The sequence below is a fragment of the Pleurodeles waltl genome, chromosome 3_1 (genome assembly GCF_031143425.1).
Source record: "Pleurodeles waltl isolate 20211129_DDA chromosome 3_1, aPleWal1.hap1.20221129, whole genome shotgun sequence".
Taxonomy (NCBI): Eukaryota; Metazoa; Chordata; class Amphibia; order Caudata; family Salamandridae; genus Pleurodeles; species Pleurodeles waltl.
In genome coordinates this window covers 1,959,346,284-1,959,363,861 of record NC_090440.1, presented here as the reverse complement: position 1 = coordinate 1,959,363,861, position 17,578 = coordinate 1,959,346,284, and the positions used below count along the sequence as shown (strand labels likewise).

Sequence of the window (17,578 nt, the reverse complement as noted above, 5' to 3'; positions counted from 1 at the left end):
GGGAATCAGTTTCAACTGTATTAGAGTGTGAAGTTGTCACTTGGACTGACTTTGGATTCTGATCAAGATTCAGGCCATTTCCGCTGACCTCTATTTCCAAATCTACACAACCAGCCACTGCCACTTAATTCTCTCCTCCATTCTGTCTTTTCTCCCCCATATGGTATCCACCAATCCAGTGAAGGGGTCTTTGACATCTAATTTTTCGTTGCAGGTCTATAGGCCCAGTTCAAACGAGATCTGAGGCATCAGTTATTCTGTTGATTTCTAAGTGGCTTTGTCTGTGCCTTCAGTTCTGCCTCTCTATCCCACTCTGACCCCAGAGTATCGAAGTAGGTTAACTTGGACTTAAGCGTTATCTTTAACCTTGCTGGGAACAATAGTTTGTAGTCTATCTGCTTTACTCTCATTTTATTCATTAAAAGATGTGTTGTTTTTACTTAATATAATCCTGAAAACATAATTTCATCAAACGATGTTCTATGCGCCATACCAAATCTCTAGTCCTGTAATTGAGGAATTTTGCAATAAATGGCTGAACAAAGGAAAGGGTGGGCCAGTAGAAAAATGTTTGACCTGAGCAGTGTGGGTCATGCTCAGTTGTGAAGTATGTGGAGAGTTTGTCCACTTTGGCCAGGATACTCAAATTTCCAACACTTCTCAGCTCTGAGCTGTCTTGATGATGTATTTTCTCATCATCATTGGCTGAAGTCATCACATTTGTCCAAGATGCCAGAATAGCTACATAAGCGATTGGGTGGTTGTGCCATCACTTAGTTTTCTTTTTTGAAGACTTGAGTACCAGTGTGCATCAAAACAATTAACTGAGCCACATTTAAAGTGTGGTAGACTGTACTTGTTGAGGAAAATCCCAACTAATAGGATTAAAAGTTCTTTTTCATTGCTATGTTTGTGACTGTCACTTACAGCAAAGCTTTGTAAATTCATACTGCACTCTGTACTAAACAAAATGATTAGGATATGTACATATGAATATTTGTATGCACTAGGTTAAGGTGTGGTTTTTACTATCTCTAAGATTTAGAGATACCTTGATGACTTATTTTATTTTTAAAGTAGATTCTTTTATGCAGTTTATTATTTAAAACATAGGTTGTATGAATGGTAATAGATATTGCTGTTTTTGAAACTGCTTATGAAATGTATCATGTAATGGAAAGGGCTTCAAAGTTTGTTTACATTTTTAATCCAGTTTCTGGACTAGTAATACTATTGTAAAATCATGTTTGTTTATTAATTTTCAGCCACTTTACAATCAGCCTTCGGATACAAAGGTGTACCATGAAAACATCAAAACGTAAGTTATTTTGTATTCATTGAAATTGTTACTTTATGCACTTTTGAGCATAAGATATTACTCAGTGTATTAGTTTCGTTTACACCATTTTAACCCCAAGGGTTCATAGGCTGCTATACCTATTGTATTACTAGTATGCGTAAGATAGTAATGTGGTTTCTGTTTTCACATTTCTTGAGTCTTAGAGCCATTAGCGACAGATGTTCATTCATCTAGCACAAGTGTGCATGTAACTTCAGGAATGAATATGGCTGGGTCCAAACTAGGGTGACGTGGCCAGCAAAAAAACAACAGATTAAACCCAGATCTTTGTGACTGTTGGTGAATGTTTGTATTGTTCATTATTCCGTCCATCTTTTCTTTTTACTTATGTCTCCCTAAGTGGGAAGAGTATACCCAGACCTGAGTCCTGTGCTCCCTGCACCACTGGATTCAAGCTAGTCTGGCTGATGAAGGGTGATACCCTGAAACCGGTCCCAGGATGCTTGTTTCCGGTCCAGGGAGGACCTGGCCTGGCAGTTCGTGCTGGACTGCTCCCAGGGGGGAACAGGGTCAGGACTGATTTGCATATGGCTGGGTCCAAACTGGGGTGGCATGGTGAGCAAAAGAATTGATGGATTAAACCCAGATCTGTGACGACTGGGTGTGAATGTTTGATTAGTTCTGCATTCCGCACATCATTTGTGTTTGTTTGCTTCTGTACATTTAGAGAGCATTGCTTTTTTTGCTTGTTCATGCTTTATTTCTGGTTATGGAGTTGTGGATGTTAAATATAACATTGCTGTGACTTGGTGATGAGGGAGTTTGTAACCTACTGCAGTAGGATATGTGGACTGGAAGACCTGCTTGCTTTTGGGCTCTAATGTGGTTATTGGGGAAGGTACCCAACCTGCAGTTCTGTATTCTGAGACTTGATGCAGTTGTAGGGATTGTGTGGATTACCAAACATGATCAGTGTCTTTGTAGTATGAACAATGTTGGATGATTGTTAAAACGTTTGTCTAAAAAATTCCAACACAATTTAGTTTTGGGATTGCTCTCTCCTTGATACCCATTCAGACATTATCCTGCTTCCATTTTCCATGAAATACTGAAGAGTCTATGCTTTTGTTGTAAGAAATGTCCCTGATCAAGAACTGCAGATGGACACTGCAGACTTTTAAGTAAACACTGCAGCTGCTCACACAGGCTGTTTGCAGGAGACGATGCACTGTTTACCGGACACAAATAGGTTTGAAATGTTAAAGCAGGGAAACCTTGGCACCCTCATTAAGGAAAAACCCACTGGTTGCAATAACCGCCACTTTCCTTGTGTGATATAAAAGGTTGCTGAAGCAGCTTTTTGAACTAGTTTGCAATGCCCATACAAATAAGATCTAGCAATTGCACCTTGATGCTATCTGTATCTTTTTAATGATGACATCTGCTGCACAGATTGGATAAAAAACCTCTTTAATAAATTATGGTGGCTCCAGCTTTGCAGTCTGCTACCTCTTCCTATTAATTGCGTAAGCTGTGGTAAGTCAGCACCTTAAATGTCCAGTGAAAGTAATAGTTGCAAGAGGAAAGAAAGGCTCATCTTTCAAAATACCCACCTGGTGTACACAGATCAATACTGTTTTGTAAACTGTCATTGTTGCCCTAATGATATTTCAACGGAGAGCAGTCCATATTTTTGCCTGCCACTTATTAAATGTACCACCCCACAACTTGCATTGCCTTTTTTTTTTTTTTGTAGAAACCAGGTGATGAGAAAAAAACTAATTCTGTTCTTCAAGAGAAGGAATCATGCACGGAAACAAAGGGTAAGAAGTTGATATATTTCATTATGTGGGATTTAGAGGCCGCTGAGGATTCTTTGCCCAAATAAAATACATTGTGTCTATCCTGGTTTTTTGTAGTGTCCACAAAGCTAGAAAAGTATTCTCATGTGTTAACTCTAGAGCCAAACTATCTGCATCTCGTAATTTTAATTTTGTGAATAGCTTCATCACATCAAGTACTGGTGTCTTCTGGTTGATCTCACTGGATCGTGGTATTTTGGATGACTGATTTCTAATCTTATCTTTTACATGGTAATCAGCCTTTTTTGTAAATTAAAGTTGTAAATCAAAAATATATTCATTGAAGCCAGAGGATCATTGAGGCATTAAAGTCTGGTTGAGAGAAGAACTGAAACCTAGAATGTGGTTGTTTTTGATGGGTACATTGTTCATAAAACAAATTATTCTGAAATAGCTACATTATTGGTAAAGGGAAGACGGGAGTGGTTTTAATAAAGTCAGTAGGAGTCAGTCAGTAGGAGTATGTCCATGGAATCATCATCATATCAACTTTATTCTGGTTCAAAGCACCACAAAAGCACAGTAAAATAAAAATGAATTTCATAGAACATAATAAATACAGTACTTAATCTAGTGCAATACAATTGGTTAGTCTAATAATAGTAATAAATCTGTCCTATTATACAAACAATTGATATGTTGGGTGGAGTGCCCCCAAGAAATAACTACATAATAGGACAAAGTGTTGGTGAAGCAAAAAACCTCAAAGGAAGACTAAATCTGGCTTAAAAATGGGTCAATCATGCCATCAGGCACCAAAGATGCCACTGGAGGCAACTCCAGTGCCCTGTCTATCACTAAAAGGTAAAGTGCAGTGTGCATAAACCAAATACAATTTATAATAAAAACAACATATATAAAACCATAGTAGGCAGGAGATGCATAAGGAAATTACTGAAAAGCAATCTTTTAAAACACCAAATAAATGGGTTAAAACAAGGCTAAGTTTCAAATATTTAAGGCGTTCCTTCCAGAGGAGTATAGTTGGATACTCTAGCTATCTGCATAGAGATAATAGCTGTTTTCTCCTCTGGGCATCGTGGGCTGGGCAAAAAAAACAAAAAGTGAGGTATATCTTCTAAGGGTCCTTTACAGCCTGGGCATGCAGAGTTCTATTGATACATACTTACCCACTTAGCACAGAAGAGCCTGATAGGTCAAGTCTGGTATCTGAAATGTAAGAACAGTTTCCTGGCCACGTGGGAGTAATCTTGCTAATCGTGTCCTCATAGCTGGGGGCCAATTTAAACTCCATAAAATCCAGGGTCAGAGGGCCTCTGGTATTGCCAGTGATCTCTTGATGTACCATCTGCCAATAGGCTGATTTGATCATAGTTATAGAGCTAAGTGTAAGAGCCTCTGGTTTTGCCCACAGATTTTGCAGCCCCAGCTTCCTAAACAAGGACCTAATATGCATGAGTCAGGGTATCGTTTGAAAGCCAGGGAGAGCAAGCACATCCCTTGAGGGATGCTCTTTAAGCATTTAGGGCTGGTGTAGACCAGCTCCTGTGCCGATACAGTGAAAGAGGTACTACGACTTTCCAAGAAATTGTCTTGAATGCCAGATTGAAGTACAACAGAACTAGAGGAATACGTTTTGGAAGTTCAAACAGCTGCCTGAGAAACCTGTTCTCAGAGAGAAAGGGCGCTACAGTTGGTATAGCCCCATATCTCTGCTCTGTACGCTGCGCTCAGAACCTTAGTATTATAAATTTCTATCAATGGAGCCGCTTTCTTAGAAAAGTTTTTTTTTTTATTGAATAACGATAGCAGTCGAGATGAATAGTCTAAAAGTGAGCAGTCGGCCTCAGAGACCTGCATCAACCAGTCTGTTAGGTGTTAGCCTCAACCATAGATAGTCGAAGTTAAATACTTATTTAGTAAGAGCTGCATCAATGACCAGTTTACATTTGTAAGCTTTAGCTCTTGCTGGATTAAAAACCATAAATGTAGTTTTTGCATTGTTGAGTTCCAAACCCTGCTCCAGACAAAAAGTTGTTAAAATGATCCAACAGTTGCTGCAATCCGCGTAGTGATTTGGAGATCAGGAAAGTGTCATCTGCAAAAAGCAGAGCCGACACACTCCTGGTCCCCAGCCTATGCTCATTACAGCCATCAATGTCCAACCGTCTCAACATAATTTAGGTAAAGGGAGACTAGGGTTGGGGGCCAGTACACAGCTCTGCCTAACTCCCTTCTGAATGCTTATAGGTGGGGTCGACTGCCCCATTTCTCCCCAACCCCCCTCCACTCCCCATCTTACACAAGCGTAATTCTCCTCTTGCAGCCTTACTAGAATAGCCAATAGATTGGGCGGTATGCCCATATTATCCATAGTCGTCCAGAGCATAGCTCGAGGTACCGGATCTAAGGCGACACATAGGTCAACAAATTTAACCAAAAAACCTCCCTATTTACTGTCACTATCTTCCAGAAAAGGCAGTTGAAGTGAAAAATCTGATCTACTGTACTAATACCGCTCCTAAACCCTGCTTGGGACTCGGATAGGATATCGTTTGTCTTTATCCACTCTAGAATATGATTAAAAAATTGTTACAAAAGAACTTCTGCGATACGTCTGAGACTGATTGGCCTATAATTGCTAAGGGCACTGTATTGGCCCGTCTTCTGGATTGGGACTATTTCTGCAGGCTGCCAAGAAGCGGAAACTGGCATACCCTCTAGAATGGCATTAAAAATAGTTCAGATATGAACCCCATATACCCAGATGGGGAGTTTATATAGCTCGCTTGCGATCTGGTCGGGACCAGCTGCCTTCCCTCGCAACATGATGCCTCTTCAGTCTCTCCAAGGGTTACCTCTAAGATATCTTGATCCTTTAGTCTTTCTGCTAGCTGGGGGTCACCGTCAACCCACCCTTGGTCATCCTATCAAGAATATAGGTTACTAAAGTGGGAGACCCAGTCCTGGGATTCTACAAAATATTCCACACAATTGGATTGCATTGCCAGGTGGGCCCATCATTTTTCATTGCCTTTGGAGCCAAGGGCTTGGGACAACTCATCCCACAAAGAATCTTCCCAGTCCCTCTTGGCCCTTTCCAGTACTTTGTTATAGCTTGACCTACAAGCTGCAGTCTGCGACCTAACCTTAGTAATTGAGTTTTGGTTACCCTACAAGTCTTGGTGGACCAAGGAGTTTCCTTCTGCCTTTAGGTGGGTGCCTAATGTCCTGGGCCAACAGCTTTCTTAAATTTTCAAAAAAGAGGCTCATAGGTGTTTGCCAAAACCAGCCCTCCCTACTCTGGGGCGAGGTTGTTCAGTAGTTCTACATGTTCCATGGCCATGATGTTTACTGCTTCCACAAGATTCGGGTTCCTTTCAACCGATCCCCATGTAATGGCCTTACAATTACTAGAAAGTTAGGTGTTCCCTATCTGGGCTCGACCCCGGACATTTGGGGTGTTAGCAAAGGAGGAGAACAGGGTCAAGCTCAAGGCATTGTGGTCGCTATCTTCCTTGTCAAGGACCATCACGTCTTGGACGTACTGCTGTCTCTTTAAACTGATCAAAAAATAGTCAACCTGACTTGTGTTAACTGGCCAATTAAAGGTATGCTTGCCACCCATATCATATGAGGTCTGCCAATTTGTAGCTCTTAGATGTGCAATCGAGTATCTGTGCTGCTCTTAGAGACCACTTAGCAAGAGGAAGATCTAGGTGCAGAATTCTCTGCTCTGCTCTCTATCTCGCTCTTTCACTAAGTCTGGGTCTAGTGAGCAGAGGGGTTCAAAAGTTGCATTCAGGTCACCCGCTATTATGAGCTCCCCAACACTTGTATACTCAATCAAAAAATCCTCCAGGTAAGAAATCACTTGAGTTTCATCTTTACTCCCAACGACTCAATTTATAAACATTAATCCGCAACATGGTGTTTCCACTGGCAAGTCCCACTCTTAGAGCCAGCACATCCAGGAAACTAGTGGGTAAAATTTTAGCCGAATATTGGAAGCCTGTGTGAATCCATGTTGCTAAACCCCCTGATGGCCTGTCTCTGGGTGATCGAACTGCATAGAAACAGAAAGAAGTATACCCACTCCTAGTGACTGCCCCCAAACTCCAGGTTCCCTGCAAAAGGCAAATGTGGATATATTCTACCCCAGTCGGCATCCACCAACTTACTGCCAATCCCAGCGGCATTTCATAACATTTTTATTTCAAAGGCTTGGTCAGCAGTCGAGCATTTCATGATGGCCCAACCTCTACAAATACACCCCAGTCTACAAGAAGGCATGCTGTACTCTCCTCTCCCATGATTGTCTACAGTGAATAGTTTGCAGATTGGTCACTTGCTCGCTCTTTTCAGGTATCCTGCAATCCTGGGGTTCCTTCCCGGTGACTTTGTGGCAGTTCTCAAGGCTACCTACATAACTGTCCCCTTGGGAAGTATTAGTCAGTCAGTCAATGTCCCCCAGGCCACTTTGCCTGTCACGGTCACCCTGTGAGTCACAGCTAGGGACATTTTGCAAGGTGTAGTCACCCCTATATCTGATCTGAATAAGGGCATGATATATTCTGCGTGTATCCATGGACAATAAATTGTTGACCAGCCCACAGTCCCTCGGGGACACTGTCATAATGTCCACAGACTTGTCCAGAATTTCAGTGCCCTCTGCTCTTGTGATGTCACTCCTGATAACTGAGTAACATCCCTTAACCAGTGGATGACTTTATTTGACAAAGAATCCTGGCATTCCCTGCTACATGGTGCCACCTTTGGAACATCTACCAGGAAGAACTGCACTTGTTTGGGATTATGCTGCTTGGGGTCTTGTGCCCACCAGGCTCCCTCTATTGAAATAGCGTGGTTGTCTTTATCTATAAGCGTGATAAGCATTATAGGTAAAGGATATAGGCCCCCTTTTAGTCTCATGTAGGACCTCTTCCTCGCCCACCCTTGAGAGCCCAGAGTTTTGTGTATTGCCCCATCCCCTGTCTATCCCTTAATTTTTCCTATGTCGTCCACCTACATCCCTGGAGAGTTCAGAATTCAAAGGACTACGACCAGGCAAATGGAAGACTGGTTGTGAGAGAGAAGCTTGTTGGGATGGTGGGATAACCTGTACACAGGGCAAGGAAATGACTTTGGAGAGGGCGAGGGGGGAGTGGAGGGCTGAGGGGCAGGCTTGCCTTATGACATGCTTGCTAATGAATTGGAGTCGCAAGTCATCCCTTGGACGAGGTAATCGTGGCAGAGTTTAAAATCCACCTCAACAATTTTAGCTTCTAGAGCAGTGGTTCCCAACCTTTTGACTTCTGTGGACCCCCAATTCATCATTACTGGAACCCGGGACCCCCACTGAATCATTATTGGAATCCAGGGACCCCTCACTGAGTCATTACTGAAAGCTGGGTACCTAATCTGTTAATATTTAATTTTTTAAAGCAGTCGCAGACCCCCTGAGGGGGCAATAAATGTGATGGATTTGAGGCCAGGGCTTTTTTTCATGGTAGTAAATATTAGGTAAGAGATGTCATATTGCTACTACAGTCACAAATCTAACACCATTGGTAGATAAGTGGCACAGAACAATTCCCATTTGCCTATCTTTTTGTGTAAAGTTCTACCATCTCTGTGGGTGGGAAACCAAGAATTGTACACTTCTTCGCCAACATCTATGGCCTGTTGAAGGATTTTGAATATGAAGTTTGCCTGCAGCCTTTCTCCACATGGAGAGCACCGATCGGAACCTCCACTTTTAGTTGTGCCACCACTCTCTACAGTGGTTGTGCAGAGCGGTTCGAGCCCTATCCGAAAAGCCCCATCATAAATATTTGATACATGCCCCAACTGGGGGTATTGCAAGAAAAATCTTATTTTGCACCCTTTATGTTGGTGTATTCGTTATTTATTGTATAAATTAATTTAAACTATTTGCAATAAAAAAGTACAAAAATAATGTTATTTCTCAAGTGCATCAACCTGTAATGTTAATACAGTAAACTAGTTACTTAAATATACTATACACTAGGCTTAAATATTTCTTTGTGGAACCAATTTTTTTTTTTTTTGCATTTAAACTTTGGAAGCTGAATTGCACAGCGTTGGTAATAGTTATCACTCCGAGATTTCAAACTATACATCCAAGCAACTGTTCCTCAGGTTTAATGTGTTGGGACATAGGCAAAAAAATGTGCTTTCTTCTGTTACACCTCAAAATGTCGGCATAGTTGTTTTTGTTGTTTTTTTGTTTCTTGGTCTGTTAAACACCATGTAATTTGTATCAATGGAAAATGTAATATGTGAATCTAAGGAAGGAAGTTTTGTGTATGGTTAAAGAGCATAGTCCATGTAGATTTGGTGTTTCATTGCCTGAATTTTTGTACTTCCTTCCCAGTTTCAGGTCTGCCTTAAAGTGATATTGTCTAACTGCTGTTTTAATTTGTCTTTCTTACTTGCTTGTTATTGATGAGGAGGACCAGTAGGGAATGTAGCTATAATACGCGTTTAAAAATGAAGTTATATCTAGATTATGGTATTGGACCATTGCATCCCACTAGTGCTGTACACCTTGGCTAAAAGGCATTGGCAAAGCCAGTAGGCCAGACAGTCATGACCTGTTGGCTTTGCCAGTGCTTTTTAGCTTTGATGCTGGCATCAAGATGCTTGATGGCATCTGGGCTACCTTTATTATCCACAGTTGCCATGTCCAATTCTGCAGTCTAACGCTAGATAGAGTTTAGTTAGGTGGACTTTAGCGAGTAAAGGATAAGAAAGCTGTTCAGATGCCCAACAAATGACATAGGCATGCTCCAGGTCATAACATCATCTGTGTAGGTGGATGAGGACTACAAGGGAAGCAGTACATTTGCACATTTTATGTCCTGACCAAAGGCAGTATAACTAACGAAGCCTTGCTTGATGATACTTTATGCCCAAGTCCTAAACTCTGTCCCTATAACAAACATTCAGTAACTTGATTACAACACTCCTGCCCTTTCCCCCAAAGTGCTAGGCTTGCACGGTGCTGGGTCATTGCATGTCTTATCTCCTGCATTTATAAAGCTTTCTGCCATTATTGGTGCATTATCTTGACAGACTGATGCAAACCAATTCAAACATAGTTAATGCCTCCATCCTTTATTTTTTTCTGCGTTGCTGTTATTGCTTAATCTTTATAGCCTTCTAATCATCAATCCTTATCAGCACCGTTAAAATGGTTTATCATTTTTGTATCACAACTGTTCACGTCCTACTCTACTTATGCATTTCTGCCCAAAAATAGAATGGGCTTCACAAATCGCTGATTAAATTAGAAGAAGCCTTTAGTGTTTTTGAATTTGGAAACTTGTGAGAAGTGATTGTGCAGTCTTTTTGTGACTGTTCATTCTGTTATTGATCAGGAACAAAAGATATGCCAGCGATACGACCAGTTGATGGAAGCATGGGAGAAGAAAGTCGACCGGATAGAGAATAACCCTCGGCGGAAAGCAAAGGAGAGCAAGACGCGAGAGTACTATGAGAAACAGTTCCCTGAAATCCGTAAGCAGCGGGAACAACAGGAACGGTTTCAACGGTGAGAATATCAATTGATATGGCATATATTGGTGGATGGTTGGGACGTTAGCATCGTTTGGTCTGTGATTGGTTGAATTTTACAGATTCCACCGGCTGTTCTTAACTAACTGTTCTTGAATGACGCACTAAATCCTTTTATGTGGTGATTGTGACCAGATATGATGATGATGTACCTCACTTCTACCTTTCCCTTAAAATGACTGGTATTTTACAGTCTTAGGTGCTTCATCTCCTTTGCTGTTTATTTGCCCTCTCAGCTCTGATGCCTCCTTTCGCCCCTTCTCTAGTGATATTAAGCATCCGATCCACATTTGTTTAATTTGTATTAAATTCATAGTAAACACAACTACTGTAAAGTCCATCACCTTTTGCCATATTCTTCAAGAAATGTTTTACTTTTCTAGTGGATGTTTCTTTTGCATTTTAATCATTTGGGGAAAACACCTTGATATTATGTCCTGGGAAGCTTTGCTTCTGCCCTAATGACAGTGACTCCTGCATTTTAGCTGGATATTTTTATGCGTTCCAATTTTCTTGCCAACATGAGAGCACCTTTTTGATCTGGTTGAGACAGGATGGTTGTATCTAAGTATGTTTTGCTTTATTTACCAGTTGGTACACAATAACCTAATACATAGTCAGAGGATTTGTCATCCATTGGTTTGCCTCAGTGCGTTCTTCTTGATTATCTGGAGACAGGCAAACTAGACTTATTGACATACCATTTGAGTGAAAAAGTGAACAGCGCTTTGGACCACTTTTAACAAAGCAGGGCTATGTCCTATATGTTAGCTCAAGGTTCCCAAACCCTGCACTTTAACTAACCGTACTATAGGAGTTAGGGCTAGATTGCATCATCTGCTCAAGACCTAATCCACAGTAGCCCTAAAAATATTAATATACGTAGTGTGGCAAAGGTGCAGGTATGAAAAGCTCTTTAAAGGTCACATACTTGGAAGTATAGAATAACATAGTTTTGGGGCAGCAGGCATTTTTTGTCAAGGTGGAGGAACTGTCCTTCAAAACATAGTGATGTTTTCTTCCATTCTCCAGAGAGCTCCACCCATCCTCCATTGTTCTCCTGTCCCCATAGACCGTCATCTTGATGAAGGAAGCTGTGACATTTTGTCTAAAATGGGCTTTAGAGATGCAACCGAGTGGGATGGTAAAAGTTATTATTCAGTTTGACCTCGTCTCAAAGGGATTTTTATCAGGGTAGAAGAGTGTAATCTTGGAACTTGTCTCTTTTTGTACATAGATGATTGGGTCATATAATCAATTCTCTGCCATGTAATCTTCTTGCTCGACTTACCCTTCTCTACAGTTCTGGGCAGTCTTGGACACATCCTGCGAAATGCATCATTTCTAAGGAAGGCTGGACTAATTGCAGAACACAATAGTTATTTTCCAGCCAGAGAAGGCAGTGAGAGCCATATGTTTGAATGCCCTTTGTACTTTGGTGATCCCTCAAGGAAAGCATTGCATTTGTTCTCTGCATGATGCCTCTAGACCAGGGATATCCTACCTTTTCTGTATTTGAGCTACTTCTGATGAGTGCAAATCACTGTGAGCCACTGAAGGCTAAGCAGCTTGTGCATTGTTAACCATACACCTCACACTCAGCTTAATTGACCTTAAGCCTAATGTTCATAGAGCCAGATGCTGTAGTTTGAGCAAAATACTTTGTCTAGGTGCACTATGATAGGGCTGCCACGTGTATCAGTGAGAGAGTGGTCTTTGGGGATTGTATGAACATGTGTGCTTATGACTGGATAATGTGTGCGGGTGACAGATTGTGCCTTCTGTACTTGTAGCAGAGGAGATACCTTTTTTCATATGTGGCCCTGTTAAATGTATAACATACAACCATTTTTTTTTTTTAAATGGGAGACATTTAAAGTACGGAAAAATGTTCTGCAAAAATGTTCAGAATATGGAACATTTCTTGGCACGTTAAATTTCTCCCACTTAAAATAATGGCTGTAGTTTTCACTTATAAATGTGGCACTGTTGAGAAACTTATGTTAGATAGCATGTGTATCTGTAGATCCACATGCTTTGTATAAGTCAGCCATCTAGAGTTGGGCTTGGAGTGTTACAAGGTGTTTTTCTTCGAAGAATATTTTCGAGTCACGAGTTCGAGTGACTCCTCTTGGTAATACTGCACAAGGTCATCGAGTCCTTTGTTAAGATTGTTTCCTTCCGCCCTTGGGTTCAGGCGTGTTTCCTCTCACTCCGGTAGATCTCAGTTTGGTATCTTCTGAACTTTATTCTTACTTTCTGTAAACATCGGTATAGTTTTTATCGCGTTTTCTACATTTTAGATTCAATCTGAGTTTGATCGTTGGGGTACAAATTCACGCACTTACAGGTGACCTTGCCCTTCTAGGGCCTACTTTTACACATCATAGTCGAAAATGAACTCCGTTTCGGTTCTGTCCTCTGTGTCATGCAAGATTTCCCTACAACGACCAGCATTTGGTGTGTAAGCTGTGTCTGTCTCCAAAACACAGAGTAGAGACCTGCGATGCTTGTAGATCATTTAGATCGAAGAAGACTCTCCAGGACCAAAGAAGGTGTTGATTGTCGATGGAGTCCAAGTACACGGAAGACACACTCGACATCTTTGGAGAAGAGCATGTGCAGGAAGAAGTAGGACAGCACACAGCCATCTCCATTACAGATCAGATCGAGACTCTGATGTCGACAGTCAGTCCATACCACTGGCGCAGTACTCGAGTACATCAACCCCATCACACCAAACAAAGACAATTAAAAAGACTCCTGTATTGGTCATCTGTCATCCTCTGCCTTCAGGCCATTGTTGGAGCTGAAAAATACATGTGGGTGACCAACCTTCTGGTTCGACACTGAAACAAAAGTCCAAATTGCATTTGACATCGACCAAACAAACTACTACATCTGTTTCGGTATTGAGACAAAGATCAGACATTTCCACCTCGGAGCCGAAAAAACTAACACTACGTTCGGAGCCAACATTTTCAGTCAGAGTCGAGCATTTTGTATCAAAATCAAAAACTGCCAGCAGTAAACATTCTGCAGCCTCTGAGAAGTCATCTGCAGCTACAGAACAGTCATCTGTAGTACAACCTATAGTAGAGGTTATGGACTCTAAGCACCACAAACTTCAAATAGAAAAGGAAACGGGAAGGTTCATAGCCTATCCTCCCGTACGATTAATAGAAAGCTTACATTAAGATGCTGGACCTCCACCTAAAAAAAAAAAAAAAAGTCTCTGAATAGAAAGAGAAAGAAAAGGCTATGCAACAACCTCAGCCTTCACCACCACACTCGCCTATCCTTCCTTCTACCCCACCACCTCCACCTACAAAGTTCCCTCCACAAGCATCATCTGCATCACCTCATAGGGATGACTTAAGTGAGGTTCAAGAAGATGTAGGCCCATGGGATCTTTATGATCCTGATCCCAATCTCCCTAATGGCCCAGATGTATATCTAGCAAGGCTATCTCCCCCTGAAGATACAACTGCAATCAAGTGATAGCCGGGGTAGCTGTGTAGCACAACAGATAATTGCATACTGATCATATTGGAGAGGATTTTCTGTTTAATACCCTGACATCTACACACAAGGAGTACCAATGTCTCCCTATGCTTCCGGGCATGCTTAGACATGCTACAGACATTTTTTGAGGAACCTGTCAAGGTAAGAATAATTACTCCCAGGGTTGATTTAAAAGGTACAAACCAACACCCTCTGATCTAGTTTTTATTAGAGCACAATTACTACCTGATGCTATAGTTGTAAGTACCCCAAGAAAATGTGCCAATAGTCAGTCTACAGGAGATGCTCCTCCGCCAGACATAGAAAGTAAGATTAGACCTAGCAGGTAAAAGAGTGGCTACTCAAGCAGTGAACCAATGGAGGATTGCAAATTCCAAGGCACTTCTGGTGAGGTATGATATGGCCCACTGGGATGAGATGGAAGAGGTGTTGCAATATCTTCCACCAGAACATCAGAAAAGAGGACGATAAATTGTAACAGAGAGACAGGCTATTTCTAATAATGCAATTAGAAGCCACAATTTAGAAGTGGTTTCAAACTATCAACCACAGACCCATCCACATCCCAACAAAAACAAGGGTCACACTTCTATAACAGAGGTTAATTCAGAGTCTCCTACAGAGAATCTGATAATAAAGGAAGAGGTAAAACATCTGCTTCCAGAGGTTCCTTCGCCTCAACAAAACAGTGACTTCTTACAGATCCCCACAGCGCATACATCTCCTGTGGGAGGAAGACTGGTAAACATGGCAATTGTCTAGAACTCATGTCCACTCCATGAAATATTCCTCCTCATTCCCACAAACTTTCTCAAGACCATCTTGGTTTGTTGAAGGAGGAAGTACAGTCCCTTCACAGAGGGGCTACAGAACTGGTACCTACATCCCAATAAGGGTCAGGAGTATATTCACTTTACTTTCTCATACCCCAAAAAGGCTGGTTCATTAAGACCAATTTTAGATCGCAGACCTCTCAATCTATACATAATCTCTGAGTATTTCCATATGGTCACTCTGAAAGATGTTTTTCCCTTTTACAGCAAGGAGATTACATGACCGCATTGGTTCTCAAAGATGCCTATTTCCACATGCCCATACATCTGGCACATCGCATATATCGAAGATTGGTCATTGTTGGAAAGCACCACCAGTCCAAAGAACTACCATTTGGGGTAACAACAGCTCTAAGGTTATTTACAAAATGCTTGGCAGTGGTAGCAGCATTTCTAAGAAGACATCACATACATGTTTACCCGTACCTAGACGACTGGCTCATAAAAGCCAATACAATTCAAAGTTTCCAGTAGCACACTCAGTACACTGTCAACCTTCTACACAATTTGGGGTTCACAATAAATTACCTCGAATTTAATCTTCAACCATCACAAATACAAGCTTATCTGGGGGCAATTCTGAACACTCAAGTCAGCATTAGCATATCCAAACCCAATAAGGATTCAAGCTTTTCAAAATCTCATCCCTCAATTACAGGAGAATCATACTTACACAGTAAAACGTGTAAGTATGCTAGGTATAATGGCTTCTTGTCTGGCCATAGTTCTGCATGCACGCACTGCAACTGTGCGTTTCTCACCCGGGGTGGGGGAGGTGGTGATGTAGGGGTGGATTGACACTCATCGCGAAGTGGGCGATTCACATTCAATTACTGGCAGAATATCTCCCAGGAATGGACAATTAGTTAGCGGACCTATTAAGCAGGACGCAGCAACAAGTCCACAGATGGGAAATTCACTAACCATGATACTTGTAGCCCCCACATGGGCCCGTCAGTCTTGGTATACAACGCTGTTGGATCGGTCATTGGTTCTACATCACAAACCTCCAGACAGACCAGATCTTTTGACTCAAAAGAGAGGTCAAATCAGACATCCAAAGCACTCAATCTTGCAAATAGGCTCCCGAAGTCATGCAGTTTGGTTACTTACAACTTCTTAAAGAAGCACGCAAAAGTACAACCTAGACAGTGTTATGCAGCTAAATGGAAACGTGTTGTATACTATTCTCAGCCTAAAAACCCTCAGTACAAGACATTGTCTGTTATTTGCTACGTTTGCAAAAGGCAAACTTGACATACTCTTCTATTAAACGTAATTTATCAGCCGTAGCTGCTTACCTTCAAAATAGACAACATGTCTCTCTATTTAGAATTCATGTAATTCAGGCATTTATGGAAGGCCTTAAGAGTTCTTCCACCCATAATTCCTCTTGCTCCTTTATGGAGCCTTAACATTGTACTTAACAGACTTATGGGTCTACCATTTGAACCCATGCACTCTTGTGCTTTACAATTCCTGTCATGGAAGGTTGCTTTTTTTAGTAGCTATAACTTCTTTAAGAAGAGTTAGTGAAATACAAGCTTTCACTTTAGAGGAACCCTTCTTCCAAATACATAAAGACAAAATAGTACTTAGGACAAACCCAAAATGTCTACCTAAAGTAGTTTCACCATTTCATATTAATCAATCAGTGGAGTTACCAGTCTTCTTCCTACAGCCAGACTCAGTCGCTAAAAGAGCTCTCCATACATTATATGTTAAAAGCTCTCTCATGTATTACATTGATAAGACAAAAAGTTTTAGAAAATCAAAACAACTATTTGTAGCTTTCTCAATGCCTCTCAAGGATAATCCGATTTCAAAGAATGGATTAGCTAGATGTATAGTCATGTGTATCCAAACGTCTTGTTTTAAAGTTAAAAGACAACTACCAATAGCTCCTAGAGCACACTAAGCCAGGAAAAAGGTGCATCTAAGGCCTTTTTAGGAAACATTCCAATAACAGATATTTGTAAAGCTGCTACTTGGTCTACCCCACACACATTTACTAAACACTACAGTGTAGATGTTCTAGCTCGCCAACAAGCAAATGTTGGCCAAGCAGTCCTTAGGACATTATTTCAAGCCACTCCAACAGGCTAGCCACTGCTTATTTCGGAGGGGACTGCTTTACAATCTATGCAAAGCATGTGTGTTGGAAGCTGGCTATGTATATACTATCTCAAAGTGAGAGATAGTGTGCACCAAGTCCAGGGGTTCCCCTTGGAGAATGATAGTGGCAATAATAGGTATTACTAATGCTCTATTTGTGGTAGTATTGGCAAGCAGTTAGGCTTAACAGAGGGTAGTGTTAAGCATTTGTGGTACACACGCAGGCGCAATAAATGGAAACACACACTAGAAGACTTAACTCCAGGCCAACAGGTTTTTATATAGAAAAATATTATTTTCTTAATTTATTCTAGAACCACAAGATTCAGATATCAAGTAAGTACATAAATTGTAATGTACTTGGCATAGGAAGTGTTGATTTC

General features: G+C 41.2%; 1 protein-coding gene across 16 annotated transcripts in view; it reads left to right on the top strand.

The window, feature by feature from the left end:
• NCOR1 (nuclear receptor corepressor 1) overlaps positions 1-17,578 on the top strand; it is a 1,251,773-nt gene that overhangs the window by 157,864 nt on the left and 1,076,331 nt on the right. For all 16 annotated transcript variants that reach the window (XM_069226323.1, XM_069226317.1, XM_069226319.1 and 13 more), the window contains exons 8-10: positions 1,266-1,318; positions 3,057-3,123; positions 10,527-10,699. In XM_069226323.1, the coding sequence (XP_069082424.1) occupies positions 1,266-1,318; positions 3,057-3,123; positions 10,527-10,699 (293 nt within the window). The remainder of the gene's footprint in view (positions 1-1,265; positions 1,319-3,056; positions 3,124-10,526; positions 10,700-17,578) is intronic.